The 15,884-nt window shown below is 45.2% G+C and overlaps 1 protein-coding gene across 1 annotated transcript; it reads right to left on the bottom strand.

The window, feature by feature from the left end:
* Nucleotides 1-763: 763 nt before the first annotated feature.
* On the bottom strand, nucleotides 764-15,417 carry LOC146809752 (serine/threonine-protein kinase SBK1-like). The gene is made up of 4 exons (XM_085616602.1): nucleotides 15,220-15,417; nucleotides 9,187-9,381; nucleotides 8,497-8,699; nucleotides 764-3,167 (listed from the first exon to the last, which is right to left on the bottom strand). The coding sequence occupies exons 2-4, from the start codon at nucleotides 9,350-9,352 to the stop codon at nucleotides 2,547-2,549; spliced, it is 990 nt and encodes a 329-aa protein (XP_085472728.1). The 5' UTR covers nucleotides 9,353-9,381; nucleotides 15,220-15,417; the 3' UTR covers nucleotides 764-2,546.
* Nucleotides 15,418-15,884: the final 467 nt, after the last annotated feature.

Genomic DNA, 15,884 nt, shown 5'->3' with positions numbered 1-15,884 from the left:
TGTTCGTTTTCCTTCCTGCTTGGGTGTGGGGCGGGTGGGGCTGGCCAATGCAAGGGGCAGAGGAAGGAGTGTTAAGCATACTCCTTAAGTGCGCATGACTGCTTGGCTGGCCCTCTTGCATTACACAGCCTGGTGGAGAACATGCCCAACCTCCAAGCCTCTGTCTGAGCGTCGAACCACGGCGCTCAGACCAATCACAACGCTACTTACTACAGCAGCGTTGTGATTGGACAGGGGATTCTGGGAGGCTGTGTGCTCCCTGTTGCTGCACCAGAAGACGACCGAGGAGATGCGGCGGCACCCTGGTAAATACATTTTTTTTGTATTCCCCCTCTGTACCCTCCTCGCCACCCCACCCGCAGTCAATAGGAGCCGCTACTGCATCTACACACACACAAACACAGAAATATGTGTATATTTACCTCTATACCTACCTCTACATCTTCATCTGCACTTACCTTGATATTCATGTACATTATACTTTTAACTAGTGTAACTATTACTTACTTTCACTACTTTTACAGCACTAGTACAGCTGGCTGTGGCTGCTCTTAAGCACATTCCAGTCCTATACAAGGAACCTACAGCATAATATATCTTCCATCAATGTCATAAATCTAAACATGTCTAGCATTAGTTAGTATGTATCTGCGTGACACATAATCGTCATAACCTTCTCCGCAGAGAAACAGTTACCTTCTGTTGAGGCGAGGATGCTGTATAATTGCTAGGTGCACCTAGATGGGATGAAAACTAGAAGCAGGCCAATATATATTTTTTTATTCAAATGCTCTTTTATTTGTATATATTTACAACACCATAAGCATTTACTATAATAGGTGCGTACTGTATATATTTACAAAGGAGGGTACGTTGCAGACGCCATTTTAAGATTCTGGTCATATCTTGTGTCAATGTCTTTGTTTCAGATTAGCACCATCATACTTGCCTAGCTCAGAATAGTGGTTTTTCGGTTTAGGATTTCTACTTTTTATTTCCTAACAGTTTCCATAGTTTCCTCCATTTAAATAAAAAAAAAAAGTTAATTTATTTTTCCAAACTGCGTTTTTTTGTTTCACTTTGTGACATTCTGCTTAAAACTCTCTCCTGGTATGCATCTTTTTAAGAGTATCGTCATTTTGAGTTTCTCTCTGTCCGTGATTTATAATCTCACAAAATCTCCCAGATGCACAGTTAGAATAGCTCTGTGCTCAAGGCATATACACTTTTCCACTTCTTGCTCACAAGTGATCTGTGGCCCTGCCACCAGGGTAATTTTCAAAGTCAGGATTCTGGTGAGATCTATGAGGGAGACTGCTCTCTTTTTTAACGTATAAAGTGCGTGATTCCTATGTGGAATGTGAGACGCCATCTTTGCCTTCCTATCCATCTAGGTAACACTACCCACATTCGAGCAGTCACAACAAGGCTGAATCTGGTGAGGTCGAGGGTCTTTAACTGGAAGTGCGTCATAACTGGCTCTGGAGCACCCCTACCATTTACATGCACCGTTTTCAGTGTCCTGATCCCTTTAGATTAGGGAATCCTTCCGGCATGCCCAATAGGGTTGGGAAGGTTTTGCCTCTTGTTTCATTGATGCAAGTAGAAATATGGATTAAAAATGTTCGGAGTCCCAATGCTAGCTGTGCCGCTAAGCACATAATACCATTAGAATTGCTTAAGTTAATTTCTGGTGGTGAAACTCGAAGGAATTGATAAAACTTATCCCATATTTTTCACATCTTTAGTACAATATGTCTTATGCAGCATAGAGGAGCCGTTCACACAATGCAAGATCTATGTTGCCATGTTCTCAAAAAGTGGACATGTTACACAACAGAGCCATATCTTGCCTTCTTATGTTTAGATATGTACTAACACTGGGACACCCTTCTAGACACCACACATGTGTATCTTTGTCTACCAAACACCAGTTGTTAAACTGAAAAGAATAGAGTTTGTGCACTCTAGATAGACACCGTCTACATACAGAATGGTGTCATATGAAAGGACTGCTTTTCACTCACTCTTCCATAGCACTGGTCCCAAATTCACATAGGTTTGCATTGATTGGTCTTGGTTAGAAAATTATTCAAAATGGAAAACAAATTAACCAGCCCCTGCACTCTACTCTGGGGATAACATCTATCTGCTTGACTATCTCCATATTCCCTATAGACTGGCTTTGCTGCTCCAACTGGAGCTCTATCAGTGGTCTCCTTTCAAATGACCCGTGTTGTCATCATTAGGTGATTTTACTGTTTCCAGATAGTTCACTTGATGGACTATGAGTCAGCCTCTATGAATGTTCATTGGAGTTCAGAACTTCCAGCATCATGTTCCTTCTCTTGTCCGAGTAAGATGAACTACGTGCTCTCGATGAAGATCCCATCAGCCCAACAAGAGCCAATTTCAAAAAAGCTCCCCTCAAAACTGTGGAAGGTTCAGTACGCTTCCAACTGAGGAGAGTTTGAGCTGTACGGTTCTCACAGCAGAGGCTGTGTCTATCAGCTATAGCTACAGGAACACATAGAGCCAGGGATGTCTTAGCGGCCTCTATTTACCAGAAAGTTTTTATTAGTCACTCTGCCCTGCAGATAGCGGGAGTTATCCGGCTTGTTGCTGTTATGTAGGATGGCTTTCCATGGTGTCTTCAGGTAGTTCATGATTTCTTTTGGAGAACACCTCTGGGTGGGCACTGGGTCTAGCAACTTCTTGAACATCTCTAAGGCCTCGCTTGTGAACCACTTCCACTGAGTAGGGAGCTGGAAAATCCGGCTGCTTCTGTGCCAGCGTGTGTATTCCAGATAGTACTTGTCAGATGGTACTGCTGTGTTCCAGGGGAAGTACCCAGTGAGAACGCAGAATAGGAGCACACCAAAAGCCCACACATCCAGGCTGGCATGAGCAATCAGTTTTTCGGTATCGCCTAGAATGCACATCTCTGGTGCTGTGTAGGGCAGGTTCTCTGGCATAGAGTCAACGGCAGTGCCCTTGGCGCATGTCAACCCAAAGTCCGTCAACTTGACCTGGCGGCAATCCTGGTCAAAGAGCAGGATGTTTTCCGGCTTTATGTCACGATGGACCAGTCCTTTGGTGTCCATGTATTCAAGTGCACTTGAAATCTGCAAGGCACAGCGTTTAACCGTCATCTCAGAGATTCCAATCTGGGAAAGGAATGTACAAAACATGTCAGAAAAGGGTTTGGAAGTGCTGTGTTTGTTTTTGAATGATAACATTCTGTTCCCTTCACACTTCTCTATAACTATAACTCATGCAGTAAAGTAACTATAACTCGTGTCCCTGCTATGCACAGTGTTGTCATCAAGGATGTCATTTCAGAAGCAGTGATGTTATCAACGGTGTCCTAGAACATGTCATGAGTGATGTGATTTGGGAAGTAATTAGCAGTGCCTGGGGAGGGCAAACGTTACACTTACTTCACTGAATGAGTTATAGTTACTTGAGACAACTATAACTGGTGAATTTCAGTTGTTTTTTTAGTTTAAAATGGTATGCTTTAACTGACATTTTCACCTAGCTATAACGTGCCTTTAACCTTTGATTTTTTCAGGAAATTTCAGGGTTTTTTTAAATGTAAAGTAAGATATAATAACAAATCCTAACTATAACGTTACTTTAACCTTTGTTTTTTTCAATGAATTTCTAGGGTTTTTTAAATCTAAATTAATATTTTTTTACAATACCTGAAGCCAACTCCTTGCTGTGAACGTGCATAGGGCTGGCTGCAGGTCTTGGCCTGAGGCTATGCACTGCATCCAAATACCGCGGTAGCCAAGCCCCTGCTGCACATGGCCTTCTTCAGTACATGCTGTGGGGTTAGCTGCAAGGCCTGGTCTGCAACCAAAACCCCAGGCGGCCAACCCCCTGTCCACCGTGCATCTCCTTTGACAGTGCATGGCATGGGCTTGGCCACAGTGCTTGGCCCAACCCCCCAACAGACTTTTTTTATATACATTGTTTTACTCCCCCTGGTGTCTCACGAGAGAAGTACCCGCAGGCCTCCCGCGGGAGTCCTGATGGGCTTTGCTGGCACCCACGGGACACCCGCGGGATCGTGAAAACCCAAAAATAGATTGCTCTTTGTTTTTAGGCCTCCCCTATATTGTTCACAGGGTAAGGGTACCTCTACCATGCCCATTTATACTTTTTTTTAAAAACAATTATTTTCAGGACATGGGGACCGAGTCACCGTGCCCTGAAATGGCATCAGCAACATTTTTCTTTATGTTGCGGCCCACCAGTCAAAATGTAAGCTCCCATGGACTCACAGGAGCGGGACGGCCGATGGGAAAAAACAGCCTCAACCAATCTGATGGCCTCATTTTTTTTTTTGCATGACTGTGGGACTCCCATGTGACTCTCACGAACTCAACTGCCCAGATATACAAATATTTTTCAACTAGGGCTAGCCGGAATTTGTGGAGTTTCACTTCACGGAATTCCGCGGAGATCAGCGAGCGGGCAGAAGACGGCTGAAATGCCAGAAACTGGTCCTAGGAAGCTTGTTTCCGGTCCAGGGAAGACATGGCTTGGCAGTTCGGGCTGCACTGTTCCCATGAGGCACAGGGTCAGACTGATTTGCATATGGCCATGTCTGAACTGGGGTGGCAGAGTGGGCTAAATAACGGTGATGGATTAAACCCAGATCAGTTGACTGGGGGTGAGTGCTTGCAATGTTCAACACTCCGTCCATCATTTCCTTTGGTTTTTGCTGTGTTCGCCATAAGTTGGCAGGGTATGCTCAGACGTGAGTCCCTTGCTCACTTTGCCACTGGATTCAAGCAAGCCTGGCTGAAGACGGCTGAAATGCCAGAAACTGGTCCTAGGAAGCTTGTTTCCGGTCCAGGGAAGACATGGCTTGGCAGTTCGGGCTGCACTGTTCCCATGAGGCACAGGGTCAGACTGATTTGCATATGGCCATGTCTGAACTGGGGTGGCAGAGTGGGCTAAATAACGGTGATGGATTAAACCCAGATCAGTTGACTGGGGGTGAGTGCTTGCAATGTTCAACACTCCGTCCATCATTTCCTTTGGTTTTTGCTGTGTTCGCCATAAGTTGGCAGGGTATGCTCAGACGTGAGTCCCTTGCTCACTTTGCCACTGGATTCAAGCAAGCCTGGCTGAAGACGGCTGAAATGCCAGAAACTGGTCCTAGGAAGCTTGTTTCCGGTCCAGGGAAGACATGGCTTGGCAGTTCGGGCTGCACTGTTCCCATGAGGCACAGGGTCAGACTGATTTGCATATGGCCATGTCTGAACTGGGGTGGCAGAGTGGGCTAAATAACGGTGATGGATTAAACCCAGATCAGTTGACTGGGGGTGAGTGCTTGCAATGTTCAACACTCCGTCCATCATTTCCTTTGGTTTTTGCTGTGTTCGCCATAAGTTGGCAGGGTATGCTCAGACGTGAGTCCCTTGCTCACTTTGCCACTGGATTCAAGCAAGCCTGGCTGAAGACGGCTGAAATGCCAGAAACTGGTCCTAGGAAGCTTGTTTCCGGTCCAGGGAAGACATGGCTTGGCAGTTCGGGCTGCACTGTTCCCATGAGGCACAGGGTCAGACTGATTTGCATATGGCCATGTCTGAACTGGGGTGGCAGAGTGGGCTAAATAACGGTGATGGATTAAACCCAGATCAGTTGACTGGGGGTGAGTGCTTGCAATGTTCAACACTCCGTCCATCATTTCCTTTGGTTTTTGCTGAATTTGAGACCTGGCAGCTTGTTCCATGATGCAAAATCAGTGCAAAGAGCACTACTCTGCGAGCCAGATGGCATTGCTTCTTTGCCGCTGCTCACGTATATTTTCTACTTGAATGGCATCTTACTCATCGCAAGAGATAGAAATCGCCCGCCACCATCCGTGTTGAGAAAATGTCGACAAGTGCTATCCTAGTGCCCAAATGTCACGCTAGCGTACATCAATTCTCGCTCGTGCTTACCAACTTACCATGGAGAGCTTGTTCATGACAAAACTCACACAGTGGTTAGTGGCTATTTGCTGGAAACTCCGTATTACAAGCGTAGGCAATACTCAGCGAACTCCACCTCCAGGGCGGAATTTATCCTCCTGGACAATTGTACACCGAATCACAAAAAGAAAGGTTTCTAGATAAAGATCTAGCTACATGCCAAATTTGCTGTAATTCTGTCCAGCCATTTTTGCTGTAGCCCGTTTCAAAAAGTTCTATGGAAAATGCATGGGTATTTTGTGTTTTGGGACCCCTTTTCTCAGATCTGCTTGGCAGATCACCCCAGAACTTTCCATGCAGAAACTAAGCAAAAGAGAGAAATCTTTGGGAAGGTTTCATGAAGATTCCTCAAAATGGTGCCAAAGTTATTAGCAAACCAAAAAAGGGTTTTCATGTTTGGAAACACCATCCTAACTACAGCTACAGAGTGTGTTACAGAGTGGCAGTTACCACTGTGTAATTATTGCTAGGTCATAGTTACCATAGGAAGAAGGCTGTTTTTGGTATGCTGATAACTTTGGCCCCATTTGATTAATCTTCTCAAACCTTCCTGGAAAGTTTCAGGGTGAGCCGTGAAGTGGCAGCTAAGAAAAAACAGGAGGCTCCAAAACTCAATTATCTATAGGAAAATTGAACAGCATTACAAAAACGGCTGAATGGAATTACACCATATTGGACAGAAAGCTAGATATTGGTCAAGGTGGCCCATCTGTTCACTAGATTTTTAGAAATTAAGGTTCAAAAATGTTGAATATCTGACCGGATGGATTCATGGAAGGCCAGAGAGAGTCCTTTCTTTCCTGTGGCCTCCTCGCTCCTGCAGGGGAGAACGGCTGCTGTGAACTCCTTGTTGCACCCGACATTTCAGGACATGGGGACTCAGTCAGTCCCTGTGTCCTGAAATTTAATAAGAAATAAGTTATAAGGGGGCAGGGTAGGGGGTACCTTGGTGGGGTGAGGGGGGCCCAGAGTGCCCCCCGGTGCCACATTTTTAAAATATATATATTTATTTTGGGTTTCTGCAATCCTCCAGGTGTCCCACGGGAACCAGCATGACCACCTGGACTCCCCTGGGAGTCCCTCAGGAATGTAAGTGTTGGGCTGCCTCCTGTAATAATCTAGTGGGATCAGAAATATTTTTGGGCTGCATTGTCTGCGGTGGGTTGGTACAAACAGGTGAAGGGGCTGTGCGCGGTGAGGAAATTGACTACCCGCAGGGTGGTTGAGAGTCAGGCCCTGTGACCAACCCCACTCCCGGGTGGATTGTGCAGATGGCCTGGCCATGGGAAGTTAGCCATAAGTTTGGTAACTAAATCACAGAAAAAAAACAAAGGTTAAAGTGATTTTATAGTTAGGTATGATGATAATATCTCATCTTTACAACAAAAAAAACCTCAGTAAATTCACTGAAAAAAATAAAGGTTAACGTGATGTTATAGTTAGGTGAAAATATAATTTTAAACATAACATTTTAAACAACAAAAAAAACCACTGAAATTCAACAATTATAGGTATTTCAAATAACTATAATTTACGCCCTCACTATGCACTGTTCAGTGACATCATTGATGACAATACTGATGACAACTGAGCTGACATCATTGATGACAACACTGTGCATGGCACAGCATGAGTTATAGTTACTTGAAATAACTATAACTGTTAAATTTCAGTGTTTTTTAGTTTACAATGTTATGCTTAACCCGTTAACCGCTGCGTAAAATCCGCCGCGGTGAAGGTAAATTCTTGCGCAGGCGGGGCCGCATCGGCCAACGGACGTGCGCAGCACTACGGAGGTAGTGCTCGCGACGGCCCTTGGCCGATGGGCGCATCGAACGGGTTAAACTGATATTTTCACCTAACTCTAACATCACTTTAACCTTTGTTTTTTTCAGTGAATATATATATATATATATATTTATTTATTTATTTATTTATTTATTTACAGATTTGATCAGAGCTGATCTCCTTCCAACATTGTCAATGTGTTCCATTCTAATAACTTCGGTCCTCTATTCCCTGAAGGTAGTGAGCAAGGCGGCTTGCTGTCGAAACGCGTCTAGGCTATCTATTGAATTAAAATTTCTGTGTTACATTCCCGTGGAGTCAGCGCCTGTCATTTCTTGTTGCCAGGACTGGTTATATATATATATATTTACAGGCTTGATCAGAGTTGATCTCCTTCCAACATTGTCAATTTGTCCCATTCTAATAACTTTGGACCTCTATTCCCAGGGAATAATTGATACCAGCAATACCTGACAACCATACTGGCAGTTAAAATGGACTCTGCGGTCACATTCACAATAATGTGTAGGGCTGTGCATTGAGCCCAGAGCGTATGAACTGTCGCTGCCTGATGTTTGCTGTCAAGGTTATGAATGGTGTGGTGCTCTCTGCTGTAGTTTTTAAGGTGTTCAGGCTTTGGCTTTTCAAACATGCTACACACACGCCTAATCCCAATGGCAGCCCAGTGGCCACACGTCGGGGCCTCTGTAGTCACCTGCGGTTTCATGATGGAGAAGAGGTCATTGGCCGTGGCCAGCTCTTGAGCGAAGACATAGTGAGTATCCGTTTGAAAGGCGATGCCGAACGTGCCGATGACGCATGGGTGCGCAGAGAGACTGAGTGACACACAGTACTCAACAAGAAATGCCCTCAGCTCTGTATTGCTCTTCCGTAAGAATTTCAGGGCCATGGGTGTCCCTTAAGGAAGAAAAGAGAGAGAGGAGATGAGTGGCACCTGCAAGTGGAAACAATTGACAAATGGCAATGCAGTGCGCGCAATGTAATTTGTTTTATTTATTTACCTAACTCCGTTCGGTCGTTACCGAAGTTTACTACCAACCACACTGCCCCTCCCCTCCCCCACTCCGCTCCACCGCCCCGCAGCACTCCCTCGAGGAGCCGCCGCTGCTCCTGAATGTATTTAAATAGGACATTAAAGGTATAACTCTTCACCTACAGGCCACAACAAAACCTGTACTCCTGATATACAAAAGAGTCCTTAGGAGGTTTCAACACCCCAGCCTCATGAGACATCAACACTACAGCCTTCTCATGAGCTGGCGACCCCTTCTGAGACTACAAGTAATAGACCATAAGATACACAGCGGGTAGTGGCACAGTATTAAAAGCACTACATTTTGCAGCCAGGCTGGCTGTCCGCATTCTGTTCCCCCTGTGGTCCTACCTTGTGTGTGGTGCACCGCCAGCAGCACCTGCCCGTAGGACCCGCTGCCCAGCTCCTTGAGGATGCTATAGTTGTCCTTCAGGTCAAGCCGCGGCACGTTCTGGGAGGTCAAGAGCAGCATGTCCTCCAATAGGAGCCCGCTCCGCCGTCTGCCGTTGAGATTCATGCCCTCTGGTGGTGGTGAGTGTCCAGGCTCTGTGGGGCAGAAGAAAGGGCTTTTGGGTATGCTTGCGTGAACTCAGACACAGCTGTACCATGACATCCATCATCTGCTCAACCTCAACATAGAGCTTTTGAAACACAAGAAATTTCGTTCGTGAGAATAGAAGGTCAGCGGTGCCCTTTACTTTTGCCCATGCCTCCTGAAAGGCACGGAAGTGTGGGGCTGAAGAGTAAAATAACCAAAGTTCGGCCACATTTTAAGTGAATAGCTTTGCCCAAATACTTTTATGTGTACTTTTATTTAACCAAATCTGGTGTTCTTGAATGCAGATTTAGTTAGACGACTTTTTTTTTATTGTATTGGGGCGAATACTTGTGCAACTCATGGGTATTTCAACTGGATTCTGATTTTCAGTGACCTCAGCTGGCCACAGGCTATGCCGCGGATGGCTTTCAAGAAAACAGGCACATTTCCCCCCGTTCTGATTAAAAAGTCAGAATCTTCAAAACATTTTCACCACAACAACTTCTCCAGGCATCACTGGGTAAAATCCTTGAGGGAAAAAAACGTCAGGTCAGTGCGAAAAGTTTGCACAGCTTGTAATGCCGATTCGACTGTAAAAACCCTTTTGCAACCGAGGGGATTGTAAGGCCCTTGCACCTTCGGTAAGTCACTTATTCCCATATAAAAAGTGAGGCACCGGCGGCGCAAGGAGCTTGTAAATATGCCCCTGAGTGTTCATTACCGACCACCTCGAGATGACGCCCTTTGTCTCAAGCTCTTTTCTTGCCCTTATATCACTTTCCACACATATGCCTGGGCGAGTGGACGAGTAGAATTATGTCTTCCCATAAATAATATTTAGGGCACGGTTAGGAGTGATGGAGGAGTTCGGAATTCAGATGCCATAATTATCGCATATTCTGAATTTTTGGGGAATAAGTTCTGGCAGGTTTTTGACATGATGAAGTTTAACGAAGGATGAGGCCTTTAAATCCCACAGAACTCAGAATTCTGATCCCTGTGCAAACAGAGGTTTGTGCAAAGATAGGCAAAGGACAACTTTGAAGCAGTAACCTAGTAATGACTACTTCTATGTATTGCTACTTTAACCCTCTCAAAAAACATCATTCTTTGCAATGCGTGTCAAGAAGGGATTCATCTGCCTCTTCTGCTGGCGCCAAGTACTTTTCAGCTTTCTGAAGCGAGCTGAGGGGTGTGCATGTCACAGAAAGGACTGGGCTGGGGCAAAACTGGCGCAAATCCATTGGCATCTCTGCCTCGGCTCTTGAGATCAAGAATGGAGCTGAGGGATTCGGCCTCAATCATGAGCTCGTCTTTAGTGTTTGAAAAGTGAAGCACACTTCTAAGTATCAAAAGTCTGCAAAATCGACTTCCTCCATGTTTTACACAGATGTAAAGTGAATGTCACTACGTCCCTTAGAGCATATTTATTGCATGTCTTTCTTAATAAACCTTGATGAATTTTACATTCTGCTGTCTTCATATTTAAATAAGCTAACGAATAGAACCACAGACCAGGCCCCCAGTGACAAGTCAGCCTCACTTTGGAAACTGTAGGCTAATTTGTCGACATTGTGAAATTCTTGCGCTTAAAACCCCCCCTTGTAGTGTCTATTTCTACATCATTTTTTCCTGTTATTTATTTATTTTTAGAGAGCATCCTGACACTGAGACATAACCTTTAAAGCAAATACTCTACAACCAGATCTGGATGAGCAAGCAAACCTACCAGCACATTATCAGGTTTTTAATATCTAAAGGAGGAATTAATGCTGGCATCATGTTCCATAAATGAGGAAGTTCCACCTCCAGATCTGGCCAGCTGAAGTCAGGGATCTACTGGCCGGCACTGTGTTCCAGGCCTCAGTGTCCTTGCGAGACCATAGGTAATAAATGGCTTCATTAAGAACTGTGGTCATTTCCACATAGAGCTCTGCGCATTAGGCTGGTTGTCTTAAAGCAGACAGTGTCCAGCGTAGGGCCAGGAGGGCTGAATCGACTCTAGACCTTCAAAATTAAAATACTCATATAAACATCATTTACATAGATTTATATAATGAGGATGAACCTCGTAATCTGGCCTGAATCCAGCCCTCCTGGGTCTACGTTGGACACTGCCTACCAGTTTTCTCCACCCAGTCGAGGTCTATCTCCTTCAGTGAAAAATTCTCCAACCTGGTGCATTTTGAACACATTCCCGCTTAGGTGTTCTTCGGCAGACCTGGGTAGGTGGGGTTCCTGCAGTCAATGGCGTGTCATATAGAAACACATTCAGAAGTACAGGGTTAAGGGCAGAGTCGTGGTTCGCAACATCATTATGTCGCCTTGGACTCAAAATGGGCAGTCAGTGCAACTAATTGTAGCCAGATTAACACTACCCGGTGGTGTGGAATGTGCCAAACCTCAAAAGAGCATCATGTGGGAGTGCTGGGGGGGTCCTGGCTGCCTGTTCCAGTGTTTTAACTGCATTTACTTCACAATCTCGGTGTTATGGTGCAAAATGAAAGGGATCAGAAACAGCTAAAGCAACGTCGAGGAGAAAATTCACTTCCCACGCGATGAGCTGTACCCCCCTTCATCCCTGTGAAGGACAGAGTCACCCCAAAGATAGGCACAAGCAGAATAAGAACAAAAAGATTTCAGATGTTCACGTAGAAAGCGCCCACATAATCCGCATGGTACAGAGCTGAAGTGGAGAATAGGTCCACACTGGTGCTAATGACGTGAGCTGAACGTCATGAACAGTAGAATTATGCAATGCTCAGCACTTGAGGCTGAAAGGTGACCCCTTTCAAAGATTTCCAATCTTCACCTTCCTGGGGCTCGTCAAATTAATGTGTTTGACATGTTTTAAGAGCTATAACCTTTAAAGAGGTTAATACGCTGCAGTGTAAACTAAAAAGAGTTGTGTGTTAATAAAAAAAAGAAAACTGCCAGAACTATATCAAATTGTTGTAAATGGTAGTGAAACTATGTAAGAGAAAACATAAAAGTAGTGGTACTCAAGTAAGTTAGTTCACACTTACTTCGACCCCTGATTGCAGTGTTTAGTACAAAAGATACCTTTTTCGTGAAGATCACCACATGCAGATTGCTTGGTGAATCTTTCCAGGTGGAATATACCCCATAATTAATATGTGAGCAGGTGCTGTCAGCTTGCAAATTTTAAGACAAGGACATTCATTTTTAGCTTCAGCGACTTCACGCAAACCTTTGAATAAATTCGCACGTAGAAGAGGGACCTCTTTCAAACTGGCCTTTTCAGCCAGACAGTCGTTTCTCAAAAAAGGTACACAATCACATGGATATTTTTCCTTGTTCAATGTTGTTTAGAACACGTTTCCTTTTTTCTGGCACCACCTGCACATTCCTTCTTAAATACACCGATTAAACGTAAACCAGTTTCTGAAAGCGCTTTCTACTTGGGCGAGAGTTGGTAGAGCCAGTCTTTGTCGGGGACTGTTGCATTAGCTCCATCCATCATTTCGCCTTTATTTGCACCAACCACATGATGCAAAACTGACAATGACATCACTTGATCAGTGCAAAACAATACAACGCGCTGCTCGGTCACTCAAAGACCGTTTTTGCAGCGGTCGGTTGGTACAAGAGAACGGTGCAACGTAACCAGACCAATTTTCAGTGTGTTTGAATTCTGCCACATTCTGCAAATAAACAATGACATCTAGAAAAAGTAAATACTTTGTCCAAATCACATATTTTGGTCTGATGGGGAAGCTACAGAAAATGATTCACTTGTATGGACAGTGCAAAGCTAATTTTTAAAATCACTTTACAGTTCATTTCAAAGAGTACTGTGCAAACGGTGTGGCATAAATTCACAAAAATTCAACTGCAGGGCTAGTGAAGTGATTTGCAAGGCAGGAAGCGCATATGACAAGACTGATAGCGAACATTCACAGTTTCCATACCTGTGCTATATACATTGCATAAAAGGGCTGCACGCCTCCTGGGCATGTATATAATACTTCACTCTGCTCCCTCTGTCCCTGGATCCACTCTGCGCATTTATTTGTAGTAAAGAAGTGTCACACATACAAGAACGTTGCTTCAAATATAGGGGCAGATTTACCATTCTTTCCCGCAGTACAGTGCAGCAAGGCAACATGCTGCCCTGCACTGCAGGCAAGGGCAGAAATGCTCGCATCGTACAAAGATATGGAGCCTTTCTGCTCTCTCCTTGCACGGATGCACTGTGGGCTTCCTAGCGCCAATGCAGACCCCTATCTTCATTAAGTGCACGACTTTGCTGCACAAACCAATCATTAGATGCATATTCTTTTTTCTATGTGTGCTGCAAAATGAGGAATTACAGAGGAGAAACCAAGCTATTTCTCTGTGCTAAGCCTCTGTTGGGTAGGAGCACAATCCTGACACAAGCCCAGGTGTACAGGTCTGTGTAAATCTGGGTTTGCATCAAAATCCATGGGTGGATGCATGGGAATGCCCTGCAGCACCCATCTAGTGCCGCCTCAACGAAAAGTAATGCAAGGCAGTGATGCGTGCTGCATTGCATTACTTTGTATTTACTAAACCACGCAAAGTGGCTCTGCATGGCTTAGTAAATTCCAGTTAAGGACTTAGGGTGCCTTGCGGCGACTTGCTTTGCACAAGGACAACGTAAGCATACATGCCAATAGTCCCGCTTCAGGCTGGAGACTACCAATTTTTTCAAGCCAAAAATTGCTTTATTTTAGCTGTCTCCCGCCTGAAATTGCATTTTCTACAATAGAAGTCAATGGGGAATTTTCATTCTCCTGATTTTTTTTAATTTTAAATCTCCCACGTCCCTGTCCTAAAATGTTGGCATGTATGCGTAAGTCCTTAGAAATCTGCCCTGTAATATTTTGCAGATCCGGGCAATTTCAGATTCAGATCGAGTAAAAACATTTGACTTTGTGTATAGCTGCAATTTCCATGTGTTAATACGGGGAATTCCCTTAAGAGGACCTCATGGTGAGAAATACATTTTTTCTTAATAAAAGCCCACGCTATGAGACAGTCTTAGTGGTGAATAGTTGACCGGGCATTCTATTGTTCTGTGCAGTTGCAAAGAGAAACCCTGGCTGCCCAACCAGCTACACTCGCAGACCTAATTCAGAAAATAACAATTTTCTAGCAAACTCCCCATAACGAGGTTATTAGAAGAGCTGCTGCCGCCATGCTGTGCAACTCCAGGCTGTTGAAACCTCCCAGCGGTTTGTCACCCACTGGATGTATCTGAGAGCTACCTGCAGGTTTATGTCTGGAATTCCTTAAAAGAAGTTAGGGGCATATTATCAAGACAGGCAATAAAATTATCGCCGCTTTAGCGGCAGAAAACTGCCGCTAAAACGACGATAATGGGCTTGATAATATGCTCTATGGAATTCTAATTGAAGCCCATGTTAAATGTGAAGGACATCTAACATGGGCTTCAATTGGAATTCCATAGAGCATATTATCAAGCCCATTATCGCCGTTTTAGCTGCAGTTTTCTGCCGCTAAAGCGGCGATAATTGTATCGCCTGTCTTGATAATATGCCCCATAGTGAGTAAAGCACATAGCGCCGAGATCTGTGTGATCCACTTGTCTTCCATCTGCAGAGGCGCCCCCTGTCTGAGCTAGACTGCACCAACATTATCCATTTCTAAGCATCCCTCGTTTTCAACTGCCAACGAAACAAGGCTAAAACGTTGATATGTCGACGATCACGCAATGCATCCAGTATGGATAATTAGGCGCCAGACTTATCTGCTTTCTTGTGCACAATGAGCTGTATATTATGTTACCGTGGCCACCCACCAATTTAACCGGTACAGGGAGGGGTTCGGGAGTGCCTTACCTGAACCGGAGCTTCAGCAGGGGACAGGCGCAGCAGAACCTTCGGCGGTGTCTCTCGAGGTCTAAGGGTGGGCGGCTGCAGATGCCCCCTCTGCTGCTGACGGGACAAAGCGGGGTTGTAGGGGGTCTGTGTGCGCGCGCGTGTACAGTGTGTGATCCTCTCAGCTTTCCCGGGCCTGCAGGCCAAGTTCTCCTGTATCAGTCCAAGGTGCAGGCTTATATGGCAGGGCCAGCCCCCAACCCAGCTCAGGGGAGGGGGCTGCACCTGCCATTCACAAAGGCTTCTTGGCAATGCTGCCTCTATACTTAGCCTCCTACTGGGAGGGAGGAGGCGCTAGCCTCTTCCTGGACCTAGCCCAGCTACTGTTTGACAAGTTTCCCGGTTTCTCTAAACTGGAACAGGAGCCAGATGTTCATGGGGACAGAGGCGAAGTGGCACCCAGCTGAAAGAAATGCATCTGAAGACCGTGTAGATGTGAGAGCCCTGTACCGCTCGAGTCAGGCTCGAGCCAGGTGCTGGGCTCTGGCTCAGCCCGAGGGCCTCCTGGAACCTCGAGCCCAACATGAGCCGAGCTTTCATGTGGCTTCTGACTGCCACCTTCGCTCTCTACTCATGCACAAAGTTAAAACAAAGCATTGACATTTAAGGTAAAAAGGAAAGACAAA

Source organism: Triturus cristatus, chromosome 7 (genome assembly GCF_964204655.1).
Source record: "Triturus cristatus chromosome 7, aTriCri1.1, whole genome shotgun sequence".
Lineage (NCBI taxonomy): Eukaryota > Metazoa > Chordata > Amphibia > Caudata > Salamandridae > Triturus > Triturus cristatus.
The sequence above is the reverse complement of the archived record's forward strand: the minus strand, read 5'-3'. Positions and strand labels throughout refer to the sequence as shown.

Bases quoted from the DNA above. Each gene is read 5' to 3' on its own strand.
- LOC146809752 (XM_085616602.1), bottom strand. From the start codon at position 9,352: ATGAATCTCAACGGCAGACGGCGGAGCGGGCTCCTATTGGAGGACATG. The intron at 8,700-9,186 runs GTAGGACCACAG...TTCTTCCTTAAG, and splicing joins GGCGGTGCACCACACACAAG to GGACACCCATGGCCCTGAAA. The intron at 3,168-8,496 runs GTGACTACAGAG...TTCCTTTCCCAG, and splicing joins TCTCCATCATGAAACCGCAG to ATTGGAATCTCTGAGATGAC.